The sequence below is a fragment of the Lissotriton vulgaris genome, chromosome 4_1 (assembly GCF_964263255.1).
Source record: "Lissotriton vulgaris chromosome 4_1, aLisVul1.2, whole genome shotgun sequence".
Classification (NCBI taxonomy): Eukaryota; Metazoa; Chordata; class Amphibia; order Caudata; family Salamandridae; genus Lissotriton; species Lissotriton vulgaris.
The window spans coordinates 1,900,376,229-1,900,397,434 of record NC_141691.1 but is presented as its reverse complement, the minus strand read 5'-3'; the positions used below and the strand labels follow the sequence as shown (position 1 = coordinate 1,900,397,434).

At 43.4% G+C, this 21,206-nt stretch overlaps 1 protein-coding gene across 5 annotated transcripts in view; it reads right to left on the bottom strand.

Moving 5' to 3' along the window:
* Positions 1–21,206, bottom strand: part of EFR3A (EFR3 homolog A) — a 1,108,455-nt gene that overhangs the window by 610,116 nt on the left and 477,133 nt on the right. For all 5 annotated transcript variants that reach the window (XM_086966224.1, XM_086966228.1, XM_086966225.1 and 2 more), the window contains one exon: positions 18,569–18,690. In XM_086966224.1, the coding sequence (XP_086822350.1) occupies positions 18,569–18,690 (122 nt within the window). The remainder of the gene's footprint in view (positions 1–18,568; positions 18,691–21,206) is intronic.

Below are 21,206 nucleotides of genomic sequence, written 5' to 3'. Positions count from 1 at the left end.
GCAGAGTTGATAATAGCCGTTAGGGGAGATATAACTACCTCTTTTCCCAGTTTCAGGATCTTAAGAGGGCACAGTTCAAGTGGGGACCCAGACCTAATCCCACTTAACAGCGAATCAGTTTCTTCTTGAAGAATAGGTGGAAAAGATCGTAAGTGACAGTTCCACGTAGGAACTTTCACTGAATCAAGAAGATGAGATGTTTTATCCTTACCCAGATTTAACTCTCTAGGGAGGTATAAATGTCCTTAATTTTGGTATGAAAGAAGTCTGCTTTTTTATCGCAGAAATCCTGGGAAGCCTCTGTGCTGGTACTAGACACAGGGACTAAGAGGGAGTTGATAATACCAAAAAGTTCCCAAGGGGATCTAGTGGATTCGGTAATGGCTAAAAAATAAGAAGCCTTTTCCTCTTTAATAGCTACCTTATATTCCCGTAGCTGGCTTTTATGCAGTTCCCTTTCTACTCTCGAGAGGCCCGTTCGCTATTTTCTTTCCTGTTGACGGCAGACCTGCCTGAGTTTCCTCAATCTCTCAGAAAACCAAGGGGCAGAAGGACGTTTTCTTGCCTCATAATACTTCTTTAAGGGGGCAAGAGAGTTCAAGGCTGTAATCAGCCAATTGATAAACTTGCTGTACATGACATTAACATCGGCATAGGAAGAAGGACAGTATTCACCGAGTTTATCAAGAAGAGCCTCTTTACTAACCCGTCTGAGATTTATCTTCCATTCAACCCTTTTCCTGCCACAGGTAACCAGAGCAGGTGCTGCCATTACAAGGGTAAAAGGATCAGCGAAGTGGTCAGACCAGGAGAGGGTAAAAGGATCCAATACCATGACTCTCAGGTCATTGGAAAAAATCCCATCAAGGATGTGTCCTACCGTATGTGTGGCACTCTTCACTAGCTGAGGGAAAGCACAAGATTCCATGACTTCCAAAAAGGCCTATGCTTCAGGGCACCCCTTTTTCTCTACATGAAAGTTAAAAGCCCCCAAAAACGTAACCTTTGAAAGAGCTAGATAAGGCTCAATTCGATTACTAAAATTATGGGGAAACAAGGCTCTTGGTCCAGGAGGTCGATAGGTGATCACTCCACTAAAGCTTTCAGTCGGACGAACTTTTAGGGAAAAATAAAGCGCCTGATGGGCATCTGTGGGCTATGTAAGGTAAATAATCATCTTTATACATTATCCCTAGACCTCCTCCCAGTTTCCCCTCCCTATCCTGTCTCATATGCAGCAGTCTTCTACTAACTGGGCTTCTACTAACTGGGCTCCACTTATTCTTCATTAATTGCTTTTCTCTTAGATTTCCTATATATATATATATATATATATATATATATATATATATATATATATATATATATATATATATGCTGCAGGCACCGCGTTCCACACAAGATGATGGACGGAATGTTGCACAATGACAAAACATTCACCCCCAATCACAGATCTGGGTTTAATCCATTGTTATTTTGCTCATCAAGCCACCCGAGGTTCAGACATGGCCATATGCAAATCAGTCTTGACCCTGTGCCTCATGGGAACAGTCCAGCCCGTACTGCCAAGCCATGTCTTCCCTGGACCGGAATCAAGCATCCTAGGACCGGTTTCTGGCTACCAGCCGTCTTCAGCCAGGATAGCCTGACTCCAGTGGCGTAGTGAGCAAGGCACCCACGTCTGGGCATACCCTTCCCACATAGGGCAAACCGCAAAACACACAAGATGATGGACGGAATGTTGCACAATGGCAAAATATTCACCCCCAGTCACAGATCTGGGTTTAATCCATCGTTATTTTGTTCACCGCGTTTAGCACCTATTAACTCCTGCAGTCGGCCAAACAGTCAACCCTTACCACCCTTCCAACATTAAGAACTCAAGCCACTTGTTTGAAGTATAAAGAGTATCAAGTTGGAAAGCACAACACAGAGAACACACTCACTTTTATACAGTGAAACACTTTTTGCAATTTTTATTTAGCACGAACTAGCGTAGATGCATTACGTGAGTTGTCCAGAATCACTGGGTTGTGATCCGAAGCCAGTACTTATTTTTAAAGGTTCTGTTAACACTCGCCCTCCTTTCACCTATCCTGTTTTCCACACCCAGCCGATTAGCAAGCCAATCACTTGTTTTCTATATGTTCTGCCTCTACAACTTTTCCTCTTTTCTGATGCCCGTCTGTTTGCCTTTGTCTGTGTATTTGTCTGCTATTTATCTTTTGACTGTCTGCTGTTGTCACTGTTTCTTTTCATGCATTCTCTCTAATTGCGTTTTTCTTCCTGTTAACCTCTGCGCCTTTTGCCTCTGTGCATTCCTCTGTTTCTTTTATAGATCGTGTTCTATGTGCTGTGCCTCACATCTTTCCTTTTTCTTGCCTCTCCTCTGCTGTCGTTCTTGGTGTATCCCGTCCCCGCTGTCTGACTGTATCTGGGACTGTTACAGCGTATTTGTTTGCGTGTCTGCCTTGCTCTCTCGGTATCTTGCCATGTTCTTCGGTTGTTCCCCTCGGTCGCTTCTGTTTATTGGCTGGAGAGGCCCGAACATTAGGGCCCCCAAAATGTGTCCACTAAACACATTCAAAGGAAAGCTCAAACATAAGCAAGGTGCAATGTCACCAAGTTAAACTCAGTTTAGGCCTAACGGCACCTTAAGGCAGGCTTGAAATGTGCATTTCTGCTTTGGAGTGCCTGCTTCTCAACGTCATCATAACCTAAAAACACTCAGGTCTTATCTCATTTGGACTGATAATAACCGTTTCCATAAGTATGCTTTTGTCAATATTCTATTGCCCGTAAAATGTAGTCACGTCTTTTATGGTTACCTCGGAGAACCGCTGAATGCAAGGACCTGTCTCCCCATTGCAATAACACGGAACCCTTATTGTGATCGTGAGTGCTTCCCTGTGATCAGGGTTTTTTGTTAAATATGAAAGGGTAGAAGCTCACTTTACAGAGCCCCTGCTTGCTCCTGAGAAATGCCACAAGCTTGCAGCACTGCGGAGACATGCTTTTTTATTGATGAAAATCACTTACTTGTACATCTTTTATGATCTTTTATGATCGAAATAAAGATTATTTGAATTGAATTGATATGCTTCTAGTAAAAGGCTTGCAGGGACCCGGAAGCAGAGAGGACCGGCTCATTTCATCACTGCCTGAGATTGCTTGTAACATGTACAAAGAAGTCCTCAATGCACGTACACACTTTGATATTTCTTAATGGGTAATGCAATGTAATGGATAATGTGATGCATGGCTAAACATTTAGAAGGTCCCAAGGGCGAGACATATTGGCTATGCCAATGCTTGTTTTTTTTGTTCTGTCCGATTGATTCCCAGCTGATTTTCTCACTGTGTGAACTTTGACATGTAATTTTATCATCACTTACGTTAGATTAACTTTGATACGGCTCTTCTCGCAAGCCAAAGGCGCGAGATAATATTAAAGTAGGGACATTTCCTTCGTATTCAAACATCGCATTTCCGCAAGAACGGCGCTCGAAATGGACGCTGATCGCTTTAATGGTAATGGTTCGAAATAGCTTCTTGAGCAGAATACAGCCCCGGTATTGCTTGCAGTATAGATACCCTTTGAGCATACGTGAACGCGACACTGAAAAGCAGTCACTAGAGGGTGCTAGACACTCACAATAAGGAGCGGACACACACACAGCTGAGCACCGACCGAATTCATTAATGTAGAAATAATGGCGAAAACTGCCCGTGAATGGGAGCTTCTCCTGCTGGGGTACGAACAGATATCACCTTGCACACATGCAACTCTCACAAAAACTCCGAATATCGTCTCCAAGTGGAATGTGGGACCCACTGACTGGCCTCCTATAGACACACCATAAATGACCTGCGAATACGACAGACATTAAAACGCCATCATGCAGTTTTCCACAAGTGCACTATTCCCGACGGTGCGCTCGCTTTGATTCAATCATCGAGCGATAACTGCGCGGAACAGCGCTGGGTAACCTAGTGGCCTCTTCCAGCGCAGCCTTGTATAGAAGCTGTTTACTGTAGGTAACGTGATTTATACTTAGTCTCCTGCAACACAGCATGCACCCATGCACCCAAGAAAATGAGGCTTAATAATGTTGCATTTCTTATTCTAGTGCACGAAAAAGAGCATTTTCCGCGTAATCTTTAGTTGTTGCCATTACTCAAGAACCCGTGTCGTTTCTGTTGAAGTGGTGGTCGATCAAGGGGTCAGAGTTTGACGAGTGAGAGCGCACTGGATAATTACAGGCATTTCTCTGCCGATACCAGGAAACGGAAATGAGTCAAGTACATACCGACACCGGAGGCCAAGATCTCACAGACAACCTCGATTTGAAGCAAGATGGAGCGGGGAAAACGCATGGGGGAGAGGTGTGGGGAAGGGTATGCACTGCTCTACCAGCTCGGAATTAGTTAGATAATAAGAGGAAAAAAAAATACTCCCCAGTTAGAACAAAATATTGGAGGGCACCAAGCAAGTGTGCCCAACCCTCCCTAAAAAAGATCTCGTGTCTCTTCCAGCCAAGCAAATTTCAATTAATCCTTTTACCCTACGGTCCCACCTGCTGATATCACTATTCAATCTTTACATTCAGACATCCATTAATTCTTTGATCCCTCCTTCAATCTCTCCATATTCAATCCATCCATCCAACTATCCACAGTGCCATCCAATCATCCATCCATCCATCCATTCTCTCTGCCATCCATTGGTCTGTCTATCCTTATATCCACCAACCACCCACCAAACCAACATTCAATCCTTCACTCCTGCCATCTATTCATCCACTCTGCCATCAATCATTCCATCCAATCTGCCATCCATCCACTTTGCCATCCATTCATTCCTCCAGTCATCTATTCATCCACTCTCTCATCCAACCACCCTAAATGCATCCACCCAACCATCCATCCATCCATCCAATCTGCCATTCACTTATTAATCTTTGTACCCACTTATACATTCATCCATCCATTCCTTTACTCTGCCATCTTTTCGCCAGCCCAGAGATCTGCCTGTCCATTCATTCACTGATCCATCCATCCATTTACTCTGTCATCCTTTCACCTGTCCATCCACTTATCCATTCATTCATCTTTTCACCCACTCACACGTCTATCCATTTATTCATCAACCCATTTATCCATACATACTTACGCCCTTCCGTCCACTCAATATTCCTTCCATCTTTCCCTCTTCTATTTACCCATCTTACTCTTAAATTGTCGCTGTATTCCGTTATAGCGGCATTTATTAGCTTTTGTCTACGGAGTTGCAAACAGAAAAGACCCATAAAGAACCCCACCCCCGCTGCAGCTGCTAAAGCAGGGGTTCACAATGTCCCTGCCCAGAAGAAATGCACAAAGCACGATAGCTGGCAAAACATTCGAAGTACCAATCAAACTACACACACACACACACACATCACTTGAACCATAAATCAGATACAATAGAAGAACAAGCATTTGCAATGCAATAGGTCTCGCATTTGTGAGAGTTTAAGCTATTGGCATTGTAAATGGCAATGCCTTTTATTTATGTTTTAAAAATGAACACGTAAATCAAAGGCATTGTCATTTGCAATGCCAATAGCTCAAACTCTCACAAATGCGAGATCTATTGCATTGCAAATGCTTGTTTTTCTATGGCTTGTGCTGTGGTCCTATGGCACTCAGTCAAGCCAATTTTTTTTTAAAAAAGTGCTTGAATACTATTCTGAAGGTTTGCAGAACTGCAGGAAATCGAGCATTGTTCTGACAGACCTGGAACACTGACAAAGCCCCCGGGCTCCCCTACCGCTGCGCCTCCTGTACAGTTAGAGCAGCGCGCGCTCTGTACCCAGTGGGAACTCGCCTTGCATTCAGCTGTTGTTGCTGGCACGTGCTCTCTAGTGGCCCGGTGTGGGTGAAGAGCTCGCACGCGGCTGATGTCAGTGGCGCGGCCGCCTGGACTTGGAGGCTGATGGAGGGCGAGATGGGCGCACGGGCAAAGAGTTGCTGGCGGAGCATGTTGTTGTCTGGGGGGCACGCGGGCAGCCAAAAAGGAGCCAGACCCTCAGGAGGATGCGCGGGTGGAACGACAGGGCGTAGGGGCGCTTCCAGCTGCCGCCAACAGCCATGGCGCGGGCGCTAGCTGCGATCCTCGGGACTTTACTTGGACTTGTGGCTGCGGGAAGGCGAGACACACGCAGGTAAGGAGAGCTGCGACCCCTTCGGATGGGAAAGATCTGGGTGCTGGGGGGCGGTCAGACCCCCCTGTTTGTTGTGCTTTTGGTTGATGGTCGCTGGTGCAGCAGAGAACCGGTGGTATGGGACGTCGCCTGCCCGTGGTGCTGACAGTGCCCCAGCCAAGCTAAGGGGGTGCACGGGGACAGGGGGCATCTGTAGTTTAAGGGGAGTGTGTTCATGTAGAGGCCCGTGGGGTGGGTGAGCCTTCTCAATCAGTGCATGCAATAGAGTGCGGACTTGGAAAACTCCTCACCTGTGACTTGGGAGCTCTCTGGCAGCAGGCGCCCTGGCACGGCACATGGTGTCAGCAGCAACTTCAGGGTGGCGCCCAAGGCTGCCCCTTGCCTCACCCGAAACTGCCCCCCTGTCCCCTCTCTGGTCTGTAACAGGATTTTTCGATGCTTCCATTCCTGTCCAACAATGGTGCGAGTTTTCACAAAAGTGAAAGTGAAACTTCGTGCTGACTTGCCTCGCAAGGGGGACAGGAGATCGGCGCATTCACATTTACAGTCCGGCCTGCAGCCTGCGCGTGCCCATTTCCGGTCTCACTTGAGAGCCCTTGAAAGCCTAGCCGACGACAATAGGTCTCGCTTGCAACAGAGCTTCGCGCTGCATCGCCACGTGCAAGACCTAAAAAGTGAGAGAAAACAGCCAACAAATAGTTTTATCTGAAAAATTAAATCTAATGGGGAAAGGGAGAAAACTGGAAAGACAATGGTATCAGTTCAAGACTGCTACTTTAGTTGTCACCTGCATTATGAATCTCCACTGATGGGGAACGCTCTATACTCCTTGTTACACTTCTTTGCAGAATAATGATTTTGTGCTTTTAACACAGCCATCCTCTATTAGTGGATTTAGCTGCTCTTATGGTCTGGCTTGACAGCACAGCTGTCGCCAGACAATTATGTGAGAATCACCAGGAGAAGGGCTTTGCTTCGCCCACATGTTGGGACCCAGGAATACATGTCATTGTTTGGAACTGTGAGCTTCCACAAAAAAACTGTGTGCTCTCCACACATCTATGATCAATGTATTTATTTAATCAGCTGCCTGAGCTTGAACTCTCAGGGGCAGACAAATTACGTCATAATGCAATTAAAGTCTCTTGGATAGCTAGATAGTTTATGGTGTTGTTCTAGGGCAGCAGCACATTTGGCAGCAAGGCAGTCATGCAACTGTTACGTGACATTTTAACCTACACCAATATTATTCTATTGTTTTCTTATACATATCAATTCCCATGCTATCTACTTGTAATTCCTTTAAATTAAGACTTATTGGCATTGACAATGCTTGCTAATTCTCAAGCTGGCTCTCCAGGGCTTCTTAAAGTCAGGGCTAACTGGGTAATAGCCTGTTATCTTTGGAATCCCAGAAATCGGATACAACCTCGAGCTCACTGAATTATCCAGCACCTCCTTTTTTTGGGTTTGAAATTTTAAGAGAGTCGGAACTCTCAAGAGAGCCTGTTATGGTGTTCAGTCTTGATACAAAGGTGGCCCTGGTATAATCGTGTTCATTATTGGCATAATGCAAGAATCATTGGTGTTATGGTGAGCATCCATGGTCTCTGATTATAATTCTTGGGAATTAGAAGCAGAATCCGTCCACAAGGCATTTTTGAGTCCTCGCAGACAATGACAAGCTCATGTTTGGGGACTGTGTATTTACTAAAAATGAAAACGGATATTTCATAGGCAAAAGAGTTTGCTTTTTCAGAAAAGGCTTTTCTTCTGTAAAAGTGAATTGGTTGGCCCAAAGTGGAGAGTGGGATTTGATTGAAAAATGTGTGCCTTTTCAGAAACTGATATGCTGACAAAGACAAAAGGTTGCAATTCCAAAATGCATTTAAAGTTGATAGCTGAATGACAATTTAAGCTGAGCTGGGGAGACTTACTGCTGTGGTTATGTCCTTTGTGAGGGCATGTGATGATTTGAATGTTACTTCATTAGTCAGGTGGAGGCATTTAGCATTGATAAACGTTTTCCTGGACTTTATGCAAGTAACGTTGCCTGGAATGCGAGGGTAGCCACTAATGATAATCCTATGCAGGGCAGTCATATTGTAATGTAAAGACATGTTGTCACTATTTTATAGTGGTAAAATATGCATTTAGCTCAGGTGGACTTCCCTTGAGCAAAAGTAATTTTCATTACCAAGAAGGTTAGAAACCTCCGTTCTGGAAAACAGAATATTGTTAATTGAAAGAAGGGCAATAGATGTGCCAATGTATGAGAAATAGAACTAGACATGTATAGCAAATGGGACAAGTTTTACAGTTTGTCTAAACAACTTAACTGAAGCATAAGCCCAAAAGAGAAGACCAGCTAATTCAAAGCCTAACTCCACTAATATGTGTCTGCCAACTCCCTGGCCCACCTTCAGTTCTAGTTACTCCTTGCTTGTTCTAGGCCATTAATTCAGAAAACCATTAAGACATAATTGAAATGAACCTCGCATATGCCACTCGCAAGCATTTGTACACTAAAATGAAGTCTCTGAAAGATTATTATTCTCCAAAATCTAAATACTCTTTAATTGTGAAGAAAAACTTTACATAAATGATCTGTTTCTCTACCTTGCTGCTGTAATGCCTACCCAATCAACACAAGTTTGTACAGATTGGCACCTTCAAGCCTCAGAATATTCCTATCATCAGTGCAGAACCACCCAAATCATTTTTTCCATCATATTCAACCTTGACACAAACTCTTAAGACTCTACTCAGGATAACATTAACGTTCACTAATATGCGGACGACATAACCCTACCTGAAAGCTCCCTCAGCTCCAGATATACTGTCCCTCCAACACTACCTGCACTTCTTCCAGACCTGGATGTCCAGCACAGACTAAAAGCTCAACCCCACCATTTCAGAACTCTTACTATTTGTCAAAAAAAAAAAGCAACAACTAGTACAAACCTGGTTGAATGACAAGAACTTGAACACATTTGAACCTCAACTTTCATCGAATGCCAAATCAAATGTTTCACCTTGCACACAAACTCACCCCCAAAAACCAAATTGCCAAGAAAACCAACATAGTGGTTAAACTTGTCACCCTTAGGGTGGTCTTCCCCCAAACATTGTAATTTAGACCTGGTTTTGCTGAATTTCTTTTTGTTGGCTTAAGACTCTGAGCACTCTACCACTGCTAATCATTGCTAACCATTGCTAAAGTGCTTGCACTCTCTCCTTTAAGCATGATAAAATTGACTTGCACCCAACCGGCCTATTTAATTTACCTGCAAGTCTCTAGTAAAGTAATGTGGTACAACCTGTGCCCAGGGCCTGTAAATTATACTGTAGCAGCAGTAGCCCTCTAAACATGTCTCAGGTCTGCCAATGCAGCATGTGTCTGCAGTTTTAAAAGTGGCCATTTTGACCAGGCAAAATAAACATTTTTGGTAGGCCTAAACCTTCCTTTTTATACATACAAGTCACCCCAGGATTGGTCCTAAAAAGCCCATTGGGAAGGGTGGAGTTTATTTAAAACGATTGACATGTACATTTCAACTTTTACGTTTCCCGATAGTTGTACAATTTTACATTTATTTAGTGATAACTTTCAATTGGAGGCAGGTAGGAAGTCCAAGTTTGACGTCTAAAGAATTGTAACTTAAAACCCTCTTTAATTTGGGTTTTTAGTCACAATTCTGAAAACGGCACTTTTCGAAAGTTGCAAATCACAAAAGGGTTTGGCCCTTAATCAGTAAGGCTGGGCCAATAAACTATAAACCACCACAGAGAATGCCAATACTGATAATCATTCATTCATCCTTTCATACCGATTTTGTGTTATTTAATGATTTATGTTGTTGTGTTCTCAGTGTATGTCTAATATGTAAAAAGGTTGATGAAAGAAAAATGTAAAACTTTTTTTTTCAAAAAAACATTTACAAAAGAACAAAATTAACTAAAAGTTTTCAAAATAAATATAAGTTTTCTTCAGATCAGATTGATTAGGTATTTTGATCTTGGTATTAAAGGATGAATGAATGACTTTTCGAAAGTTGGCATTTTCTTGTCCTAACCATTTAGTGGCACAGGCCTGTATCCAGGGTCACATCACTAGGTGTAGCTGGCAGTTGGTCTTTATGTATTGCTCCCAGACAGTGAGATGAAGGAGGAATATGTGCTGGCAGAATGGACCATCTCTGATTTGATGGGGATGGCGGAGCTGTCCCCTACCATACTTGCATATTACAAAGGCTCTGCCTCAATATACTCATAAAAGTTCACACCAGTCTTTTGTGTTTAGAGATGGGATGGCGGCAGCAATAGAAAACTTCTTTTTGGATAATGTGGGGACGGTGTCATCATTTCGGTAGCATTTTATAGAAGACGCCCCAGGAACTATTGGGAACCGTACAAAACGTATCTTTTAAACAGAACTGGGGATGCAAATGCAGATTCAAACACTACGGCCGCTGTGGCCTTGACACAGGAAGCAAGGGGGTGCAGAGCTGAGGTGGGACTACGCTAACAAGATCAAAAGAGCGGGGCATTGCATTCGCAGCAGATGTTGATTTGAGTATGGACTTAACAGTACTGTGTGAGATGCCAACATGTTCACTAGTAGAACTACATTATTGACACTCTCCAAATGCCTAATTTAAGCTGATTGTGACTTAACGGCTTGATGTACTGATGTGATTTCTTGTACTGATGAACCTTCCTACAATGTAATCATATTTTTTGGTATAGGTAATTGTGTTTTTATGTTTGTTGATGAAACCAAAATAAAATTATAAAAAAAAAGGCTTGAGGATGGCTCTCCTATGTTACTCCACCTACTGGGATACATCAGGTGAATTACGATTTGATGTACTGCTGTTGAGAGGGGATCTACGACTTATGCTGACCTTTGTGATCTGGTTCTTGCTGCTCATCACTGATTCACATACGACTCTCAATGTTATGTCGATTTGTGTACACATTGATCCTGTATACAAGATGTTTGTTTGTTTGCTATTTGGAAAATCCAATAAACAAATATTTAAAAAAAACAAAAACCTTGACTGGCTCATATCCAAAACAGAATACAATGGCTGCCTTCAGTTGGACCCTAGGTGTGGCTTAAGTTCCATAAGGGGACTTTATAAATTTGAAAGGAGACACAGCTTTCTTACTGACCAACGTCACAATGTCTTACCAATGCCCCCTACGTAACTTTACATTGTTCTTCAATCATTTTGTTATGAGATCCCTAATCTTTTAATATTATGTGAGGTGGACAGTTAAGTTCTCCAATTCAGTAAATACGTTGCTTATTGTAACACAACTTGTGCATTTGTAAAGCGCATGTTCACCCTTGAGGGTATTTTGGCGCAGAATAACTGGTGTGTATTGTTACCCAACTCAATGAGTAATACTCATTCTATGAACCTTGGAAAGATTAAAGGCTAAGTGGATCCTTTAGAATTTGTACCTGTGGCGCCCAAGTCGAACACAAGTTTCAGGAATTGACACATTAGTTCAACGAGCAATCAGACCTGTGAATGCACCACACACCTGAGGTACATTTCATGCGAGGTCTAAGCTTTTCTATCAGCAAAGATTTGCATAAATGGTTCATTTAACATTGTCCTGCAAATCTTTGCATCCGTTTGGGATAAATGGTAAAAACTGAAAGAAAGAGCTGCCTGTTTTAGCCACATTTTAAATATAGTTAACAAGTTACTGAATGTGGGTAATGGTTTTCAATATACAGGCATGCACAATCTGGTGTGGACTGATACTGCATCAAAGGATTGGGACAACTGGTATCAATTATACAGAAAAAAAGACAAATTATCATCCTTGTAAATACTTCACCGGTTGCTCATAAGCAACCTCTAGGAGACTATTGATGGCGTTCACGAAGCAAATTATAACTTGTTTTTAGAAATCTAGTCATTCACTGGCAATCAGCTGATATCGCTTTTCCTTAAACGAACGTGCATTCTACAACGTTAATTGTCTTTAAAAATATATGACTGTCACAGTGCATTCAAAGGAAGGCAATTAATTGTCTAGCATTCTTTCCGGGCTATTAAAATATCTCTCCATCGGCAAAATAAACACAGTCCTATAGTGCACAGTGATGACAACGTTCCTGCTTCACCCGAGGGCAGTTGGCATTTATTTCCAGACTGTTTTTACTGGTTATTTTATTCCCCCCCCCCATTCCACTTGCAGTCTCCTATTGCTTGTCATATTTGGATTTGATGGTTAAGATTATTTCTACTATAATTGACAATGTCATAACTTATTTATGGAAAGTTTCTATTTGGCTACTACCTGCGTCATTCCCATAGCACACTGTAAATGCAGGGGTGAATTTGAAATTTACTGTCAATGCGCAAAATGTGGAAAGGGAACATGGAAAGGCCCAACATGTTGTGCTATTGTAAGATCCACATGAACATTTGTAAATTATTTCACTGCACTTTAAATAAAAATGTACTTTCTTGAAGCAAGTGTGCAACTTTATACAAGTAGACCACTCATTAAATGTTTCAAATACAGAAAAAGTTCCCAATAAGGAGTAGTTTCTGTCCTGTAACTCCAGTTCTGTAGTAGGGGTATCTCTGTTATAGTCATAATCTAGTGAATACTCCCGCCCATGTGCGTGGACCCCGGAGCAATCAAAAATAATCTCTTAAAGTGTCGAAAAAATGCAGAACTGCACAGACACTTAAGAGAGAATTAAAGACAGATAATGCAGCCTATAATCAGGCTACACTGTCCAGTACTTCAACTAGAAATTCCACCAAAAACCCACAAACAGCAAAGTCTGTCCAGATTTCCCTTGCCTTAGCAGCAAAAACCCTCTGGAATGATAGAGAGGAAGACATGGACAGACAAGCCCCATAGGCTGCCATTATGTGGCTCAAAACAGGATACTGTGCCTTTAAGAGAACTTTCCAGAACTTCACAGTATCCCAGAATGCACTGCAGGTCCCTTTTACTTTCAGTTCTTTTTTCCGGCTCCTGCTAGCAGGACCCTGGAGCATTGAGCTCTCCCTTTTCAAGGGTTTTTTGGTGATTTTTCACTACTTTTTCAAAGTTAAGTGCTTTCTAAGTACTTTGGTGCCTCCTCAAATGTGACCTCACATGCCGGGCTTTAAGTGTGTGGGGGGGCTGAGCCTCCCCAGTTTTTTGGGGGGGCCTCGAAAGGGGGCTCTATTTTTGGGCCTCAAATTTCAAAGGTAGGGTGAGAAGACATCCCGGTTTTGATTTGGTGTTACTAGTGTGGGCAACATGTCTTGATAGTGAAATACTGCAAATTTCGTTTTTCACTATTGAAAGGCTATCTTTCCCATAGGATAACATGGGGATTGCTGTGTGACATGTTTACCTGCATATCTTCCCATAACGGCAAGATAGACACATGGACTATGGTATCCCTGAACTCAGAATTTTATAACACATCCTTTAGTGAAGATGGTTTTTAAATTCGGAGTTCGGAAATAGCACTTTTAGAAAGTGGCTATTTTCCTGTTCAACCTTTCTGTGTGTCTCTGCCTGGTTGTGTATTGATAGTCTGGTTTGTGAGTGACAGTGGATGGGGGCGGCTCCAGGAGGCTGGCTGGGTCAGCACAAGACTGAATAGACCCATCTGCATGTAGAGTGGTGGGAGGAGTAGCACCTGGGTCTCAATAGGGCTGTGCCTGCCTGCAACAATGCTGGCTCCACCTCCTGCTGTGCGTCTGATGGCTCTGGCCCACACTCACAAAGGAAGAAGAGGTGCACTGGCAGAGTGCACCCAGAACTGGTTTAGATTGGGTCCAGTACCCCTCACACAAGAAGAACAAAGACTTTTGGGGTATACAAGTAGGACTGGAGCCCCAGTAAAAATAGATTAGGAAACTTTGTGATCAAGAAGGAATCCCTGCTGAGTGTCTGGGGGCTGACCTACAGTTGCTGTGATTGCTGAGGAAGGGACTGTCTGCTGTGTGCTGAATCCCCTAACTTGAAGAGGAGCTGTGTTGTGTGCTTTGCCCCTCTGAAGCCTGCCTATCTCCAAGGGCCTAAGAAGAGCTGGGAACTCAGGGATACAAAAGTTCTCCAGCACCCACCCTTCCAGTGCTGTGTGGGTCTCTGTGCTGTTCCTTCGTGAAGCTGCCACCCTTAGAAATCTGTCTCCGTGTGCTCATCGGCACACAGCTGGGGCGTATGGCCGTGAGGCCTGCTCTGCCTCAAACATAATCTGCCCCAGGATCGAGTCCCACGCGCTCTGTGTGAGCGGATTAACGCACCGTGGAGGAACTTTGGACCGCCTGCTTTGCCCCCGAGCGCTGTGTGCGCATTGACTCCACCGCCGCCCCTCGAATTGTGTTGTGTGCCCGAGGCTGGGTTCGCCACTCTGAGAAGGAGCCTTGAAAACAACCTGCCAGTATTCACCATCACCGGCCGTGCTCCAATTGGTCACAGGAAAGAGGATTTCCCCCAGCAAAGCGGAGGTTCGTCAGGCGGAGCTACTTTGCGTCTGGAGAGGCGCGAGGTGTCCCCTAGCAACCGGGGTTCCCTCGTGCTCGTCATCGAGGAAAGGAGCAGCCTGAAACTGAGGCCGAGGCACGTCCCACTGGCGAAAGCGGCTTCACCGGAGATCAGCGCGGACCACAGAGCCCCCTTCACATCCTAAGGTAACCGGAGTTTGCACAGGGGAGAGATTATGATCACACATGCTACCAGTGGACCTACCTTCGCTTTACAGGTCGCCCTGTTGCTACTTACGTGTCAGTGGCGTAACAAAATTTGAGGGGGCCCCCCTGCAAAGTACCTGGGCAGGGCCCCCTAGGACCACACTCAGGAGTTTGCACTGCATAATGAGAGATCCTTTCAGGAGCCGCACAAAATGAAGAGTAACAGCTCCCTGCCAATTGATCACTGGAGTAAACGATTACATTTTTGTTGCAGATAAGAGGCTTAATATTCTCGTTGCCTGACGCAAGGCCTTGTCACCTGGACACCAACATCAGCAGAGGAAATCAGCAGAGGAAGATTTTCTTTTTTTTCAGATATACCAGTCCAGCCTTCAAGAAGGAAGCTCTAAATTTTACCATGGCTACTAGTGGCGTATCTGCTTCTGCTTCTGCTCTGAAGCCCAAGGCTATGCAGTCTTCAATGATTGACTTCCTAACGTCACTGAAGCACCAGCGTGTTACAGGGGAGTCTAGTGCAGTACAACCAACTAGTGATAAGGCTAGTAAAACTCAGCAAGAGTCTGCCAAGGACAGTCTACCTTTACAAAGACTTCAACATGTGCCAGAGAAATAAACCGTCAAAATCCCCGACTGCTGGAACACTAAACAGTGGTATTACTTTCAAGAGGAATATAAATGGTTGTATCTTAAGTCAGGCAATATTGGATGTTCTTCCTGCAAACAGGCTCAATCAACAGGTCTTTCAGTGCACAATAACACCCAGGGCATGCTCATAAGTAAAGAGTGGGCAGATGGTGAGGTTGGTCCTTCCGGTGACGGAAAAGCTTCCAGGCAGAAACAGCTCAGGAAGAAGATTAAGAAGCATAAGGTGAGCGCTGGTCACTTGGCAGCTGAAGACATTCTTACAGCTCAGCAGGAAAATACATTGGTGGTGATAGTACACAAATGTAATGCAAAACATATGGAGAGCACATGCAGGGTATTTGACACTGCCTACTACTTGGCAAAAAAAGATTGTCCTTTCACTGTCTGCCCTGATCTAATTCCCATTTAGGCAAAGAATGGCAGTGCAATGGGCCACATTGCACTGGAAATGCAACAAAGATTGGTCTGTTAGATCAGACAACACAAACCAAAGATCACAGTATTAATTGATGAAAGCACTTCTATTAGCAATGCTTCTACCTTAATCATCTACCTCCGTGGCATTTTTGGAAATGAAAGTACCCCAGTGACCATCTATTTCATCCTGCTGGAGCTGGCAGAAACAAATGCCTTGGCGTAAAGACAGCTCTCCTAAGCTACTTCGAAAAAGTTGGACTCACAAAAAGTCTGCTACATGATATCTTGATTGCAGTATGTTCAGATGGAGCAGCAGTAATGTTTGGTAAAAAAGGAGGAGTAGTAGCATTGCTGAAATCAGAATTTCTAAATCTTGTACTGTTTGGCACTGTTTGGGTCACAGACTAGAACTTGCTGTGGCAGATACAGTTGATGTGGTTGCCAGGGTCAATCACTTCAAGATTTTCATGGGCTCATTGGATGCCACATACAGCATGTCACCAAAAAATCAGAGTGAGCTAAATCTGGCCACCAGCGAGCTATGTGTACAGCTACAGAAGATATGGAAAATGATTGACACTAGATGGGTAGCATCCAGTTACAGATCTGTGAAAGCTGTTTGGAACTACTTCCCTGCCTTGTGCAAACATTTTAAGAATGTTTCTAAAGACCCATCCAGACCCATAAGAGACCAGAGTAAGTATGAAGGTCTCTTGAAGGCGCTTACATCCTATTCTTTTATCTGAGATTTGGGGGTAATGTGTGATGCACTTCAAGAGCTCAAAGACTTATCACTCTCCTTACAGAGGAGGGACATTACAATTGTTAATGCCCACAGACTTTTGGTTAGTCAAGTACGTATATTTAGAGCAATGAAGGACTCACCAGGGAAGTTTGCTTCTGCGACTCAGAGAGCAGTTGACGAGGGCAAATTCAAGAATGTTCCTCTTTTCCATGGTAGAAGTAACTCTGTTGCCCTTAATCCAAATCAGTTTTACCAAAGTCTGTCAGTAAATATCAATAAACGATGTGCCCCGGATTCTGAGAAAGAACTTATAGCCAGCTTCAGTGTGCTAGATGCAGGCAACTTGCCTTCTGGTGATGAGTGCATTCTTTATGGGGAAACAGATATCCAGAAACTGTGTTCAGAGTTTCAGCTGCCAGCAAGAGATACTATCCAAGCTTTTAGACTTTTCAAAGATTTTGGTGGAAAGAAAACCCCATAAGCATTAAAAAAAGTTAGTAGTTTGCATGGAAACCCTGCCAGCAAATAATGCAGATTGCGAGAGAAGTTTCAGCGCAGTTAACCTAATTACTAGTCCAACAAGGGCCTCTCTTCTTGTAGAGACCATTTATTCATGCTTCTGGGTAAAACTCAATGGTCCTCCATTGAAACATTTGACGCAAAGCTGTATGTAAAGAGTTGGATGGCAAAAGGTAGAAGGTCTGCTGAAGAAAATTGTTGTGAGAAACCACAGCAAAATAGACACAGTGAATATCTTCAAGGGTTTTGGGAAATCCTGCAATAGATTTCGAAGTAATGTAAATAATTTTTACCTGTTTTTTTAAAGTGTTTGGTATTTTATGGCTTATACTTAATAAATATATTTTTTACCTATATAATTATCCTTTGCTGGATGTGACTTCATGATTTTCTTAAGCACACAATGCTAGTTATCTTGATTTGGACCAAGCCCATACTTCGGAATACTATGGCTTAGTTAATAGTTGGCATGTGGGGTAATAATGGAAAAAACTGGCATACTGGAGGAAATTCTTGGCATAAGAGGCATGTATGGTTAAATATTGGCAATGGAATGCTGGAGGTCATTCCAGACAGAGGGAAGATAACAATGGGGGACTGTCGGTGGATAGGCAAGCATGACAAAATTCTGGCCTTGGCATAGTAATTGACATGTTTGATATATGGGTCGCCCCGAGGAAATGGGCAGCATCAATGGCAAAAAACTGGCACTGGCATAATGTATGTAGTTCTTGGCAAAAGGGAAAAACATGGCATATGGGGTATCACAAGACCAAAGGACAGCCCTGGCACAGAGGAGGTCATTACTGGCGTGCTGGAGGGGGGCATTTTGAAAACACTGGGTCAATTTCTGGGGAGTATTGGGCATCATTTACATGGCACACGATAAGAAAGTACTTGAAAATGTAATGAGTGCCCTTGCAGAGCTAACGGATTTTTAGATAATGTATGTGACACCAGTGCTTTAAAATGCACTAGTTGACAACATCCTTGTTTTCTCATTTTATGGGGTAGAGAATGGCCCCTCCTACCCCCGCCCCTATCACATGATTCAGGCTTACATAATTCCCTCCCTCAAATTCGGAGCAGTATCACACCTCACCAGTTTCAAAGATCACCAGATTGCACTATTTACTGCTGTAATGAAATGTTCTAAAAATGTGGAGCAGTTACAGCATAACAAGCCATGCCGTGCTTTTGAGCAGCCTTTGTACAACATAGCGGGTCATGTTCAATAATCACATTAAATGTAACTCTTTATTAAGGAATTTGCAAAGGCAACAATCATCTGAGTGCCACAGCAGTCTAATACTTCACTAGAAAACACAGCAATATGTACTTACTCTGTCCGTATGTCTATATCATGATCACAGTTGTGACACATGGCACTGAATCGAGACACAAAAAAGTCATAGCGTCTGTGGTAAGAAGGTGTATCCTCTTCAATATTTGCAAATTTGACAAACTAGGGGGATAAAAGAAAATCGACAGTTATTTACTATTATGTAAATTTAACACAAATGAAATTATTTCTCAACGTATGAGTCAATGACAAAGGCAGCAGGGTCCGAGAAATATTCTTAAATGCAGACATCAAACCATTTTATGTATTGTGCTAGGTCAACTTTAGACACTTATTGTGAAAGAAGGCTCTGTAGTGGCGTAAGTGTCACCTAATACACGCATATTTTCTGTCACTGGCTCATGCATTTGAGTAGTCTGCCTATTCTATCAGGGCTATATGTGCACCAATTCAACATCTGAATGTGCATCTTTCTGTCATCTATTCTTGTATGCTTACATACATGAAAGAGTCTGCCATCAGTCCCTGCATGTGGACCTTTCAATGTTACCAGACCTTGAAAGTGGATCTTTCTAGATCATCATGATGAAAATTACACTATCGGCTCCTGTATGTATGCACCCCATCATACACACAGATGCAAACACCACATGAATAGATTCACTGTAGAGGTAAAGCTCAGGCAAACGTGCTCTCTCAAGTCACAGCAGTCCTTTGAGTACCCTGCGCAACACTCTCGTCCCCGGTCATAAAGGACTTGGAACAGGAACAAAGTGGGGTGGTTTTGGTCCCACCTTTGCACACAACTTCTAGAGAGGGCATGTGAATACACTGTCTACAACTGCAGATTTGGTTTGGAGTGTTTCTGTTTTTTCAAGTGTCCTACACAGGGTGCTCTCCAAACACAGCTTGTGTGCAAAGGGGTCCTTCCTGCAGCAGGTAGCAGTCTCCAATATGGCGCACTGCCAAAAGAGGCACAAAAAGTTGTGAGGTTGCTGCACCTAGCTGTTATCAGCCCAATGGAAGGAGTACTCCGTGACGACAGGCCTCGCCTCTCACAACAGCCTGCCGTCCCAACCTTCCCTCTACTACCTACCAAATGGCAATGCTAAGGACAACTAATCAGCAGCTCCTTGCTGGCAAAAGGCCTCCTGGAAATTCTAAAGGTAACCCTCTCTCGAACTTCCTCACTTCAGAGTCTGGACCTCGCACCTTCAGCTAAATGCAATGTGCATGCACTTTCTGGGAGCACAGTTCTCACAACCTCTCTAGTGCTATGCCACATCAGGGGCAAATTTCATCACTCAGGCCTCCATTACTCCGACTCACTCACACACCATACATGTGGAGTGTTAAAATCATCCTGTACATTTAGAATTAGTTCATTTGTGATATGAATGCAGGGCTCTCAGCATATTTGTGAATCTCAGACTTAACTGAAAAAGACTAGAAAGTATGAATAACATTCCAGTAGTAGATGTGTATCTTATCCATAATGAATTCTTCACGACCTTACAGGACATGTACAGCTAATCCAGTCTCTGATTCAACATCAATTTGCAATCCTGAAACATGGCACACAGCAAGTATCATCAAAGCGTAAAACCAGTCACTCTACTATTTTTAAGTTACATCATGACAATCTTACCTGGAATGGGAATAGCCTGCCTTTTATCCCATTTTGTCATGTTTTGGTGTAGCTTTAATCTTATTTTATTTACCTGGACAGTAATTTCCTTCACATAGCCACTCTCTAGCTTGATCAACCAACAGAGGGCTTACAGTCATCAGGATATTTTAGGATATAGCAGGAAACGCTTTGTGCCTGTGTACTAAATGGCCACCATCTTTAGAAATACACCCTGTGCATGAGTCTGAATAGGTTTAATGGCTGCACAACATTTATTTTATCACAGAGGTTTAATAAAATAGGTAGACTTGTAAGTCTGGAAGGATTAAAGCTCTGCATTAACAAAACCTGAGCTCCAGACATTTTCTTACTCCCCAGTCTTTAGTATTAGACATTTTCTTCAACACGTATGTGGAAGGTTAAAAGCCATTTATGGGAGGACGTGGTATGGAGAGCTTCAAAATGGCTACAAACTAGCAAATCACCTGCTTGCCCGGGACTCTCTATTTGATACTCAGTATTAAAAATACTGGTGCGGCGTCAGGAGTAGAAGCCATATAGTGGGAAGACTATTTTGACTCACGGTTTCTGTCTGAGGTGACTGGAGAATCTTCCCAACAACTGCACTGCAATTTCGTGCTTCCACACGTTTGTTGGCCAGCTGTAATGGAGTGCCACTTGCTCAGAGCAGAAGGGGAAAGGATGTCACCTGGGGTGGGCTAAAGAGAGCAGAGGACTGAAGCGCCCAACAGCCTGATCTTTGGTGGAAGCTGGGACACAGTTGTGATTGGCCACATGGAGGAAACCCGGGGCTTTACAGCAGAGAAACCAGTGTAGAATTAAGCAAGCGATTGAGACAAATCAAGTAGGGTGACACTTCTCTTCACTGTGTTTAACTCAGGATGCAAACTCAAAGGATCACACATCGCACATATTTAAGCCACTGAGTGACGCTTGGGACCAGTCCTTTTCTCATTCCCTGCTCATTTGATGTTGTTTTGAAGGCACCCTGTAAAGCAGACAAGCAAGCAGGATTTGAGTGAGTAAG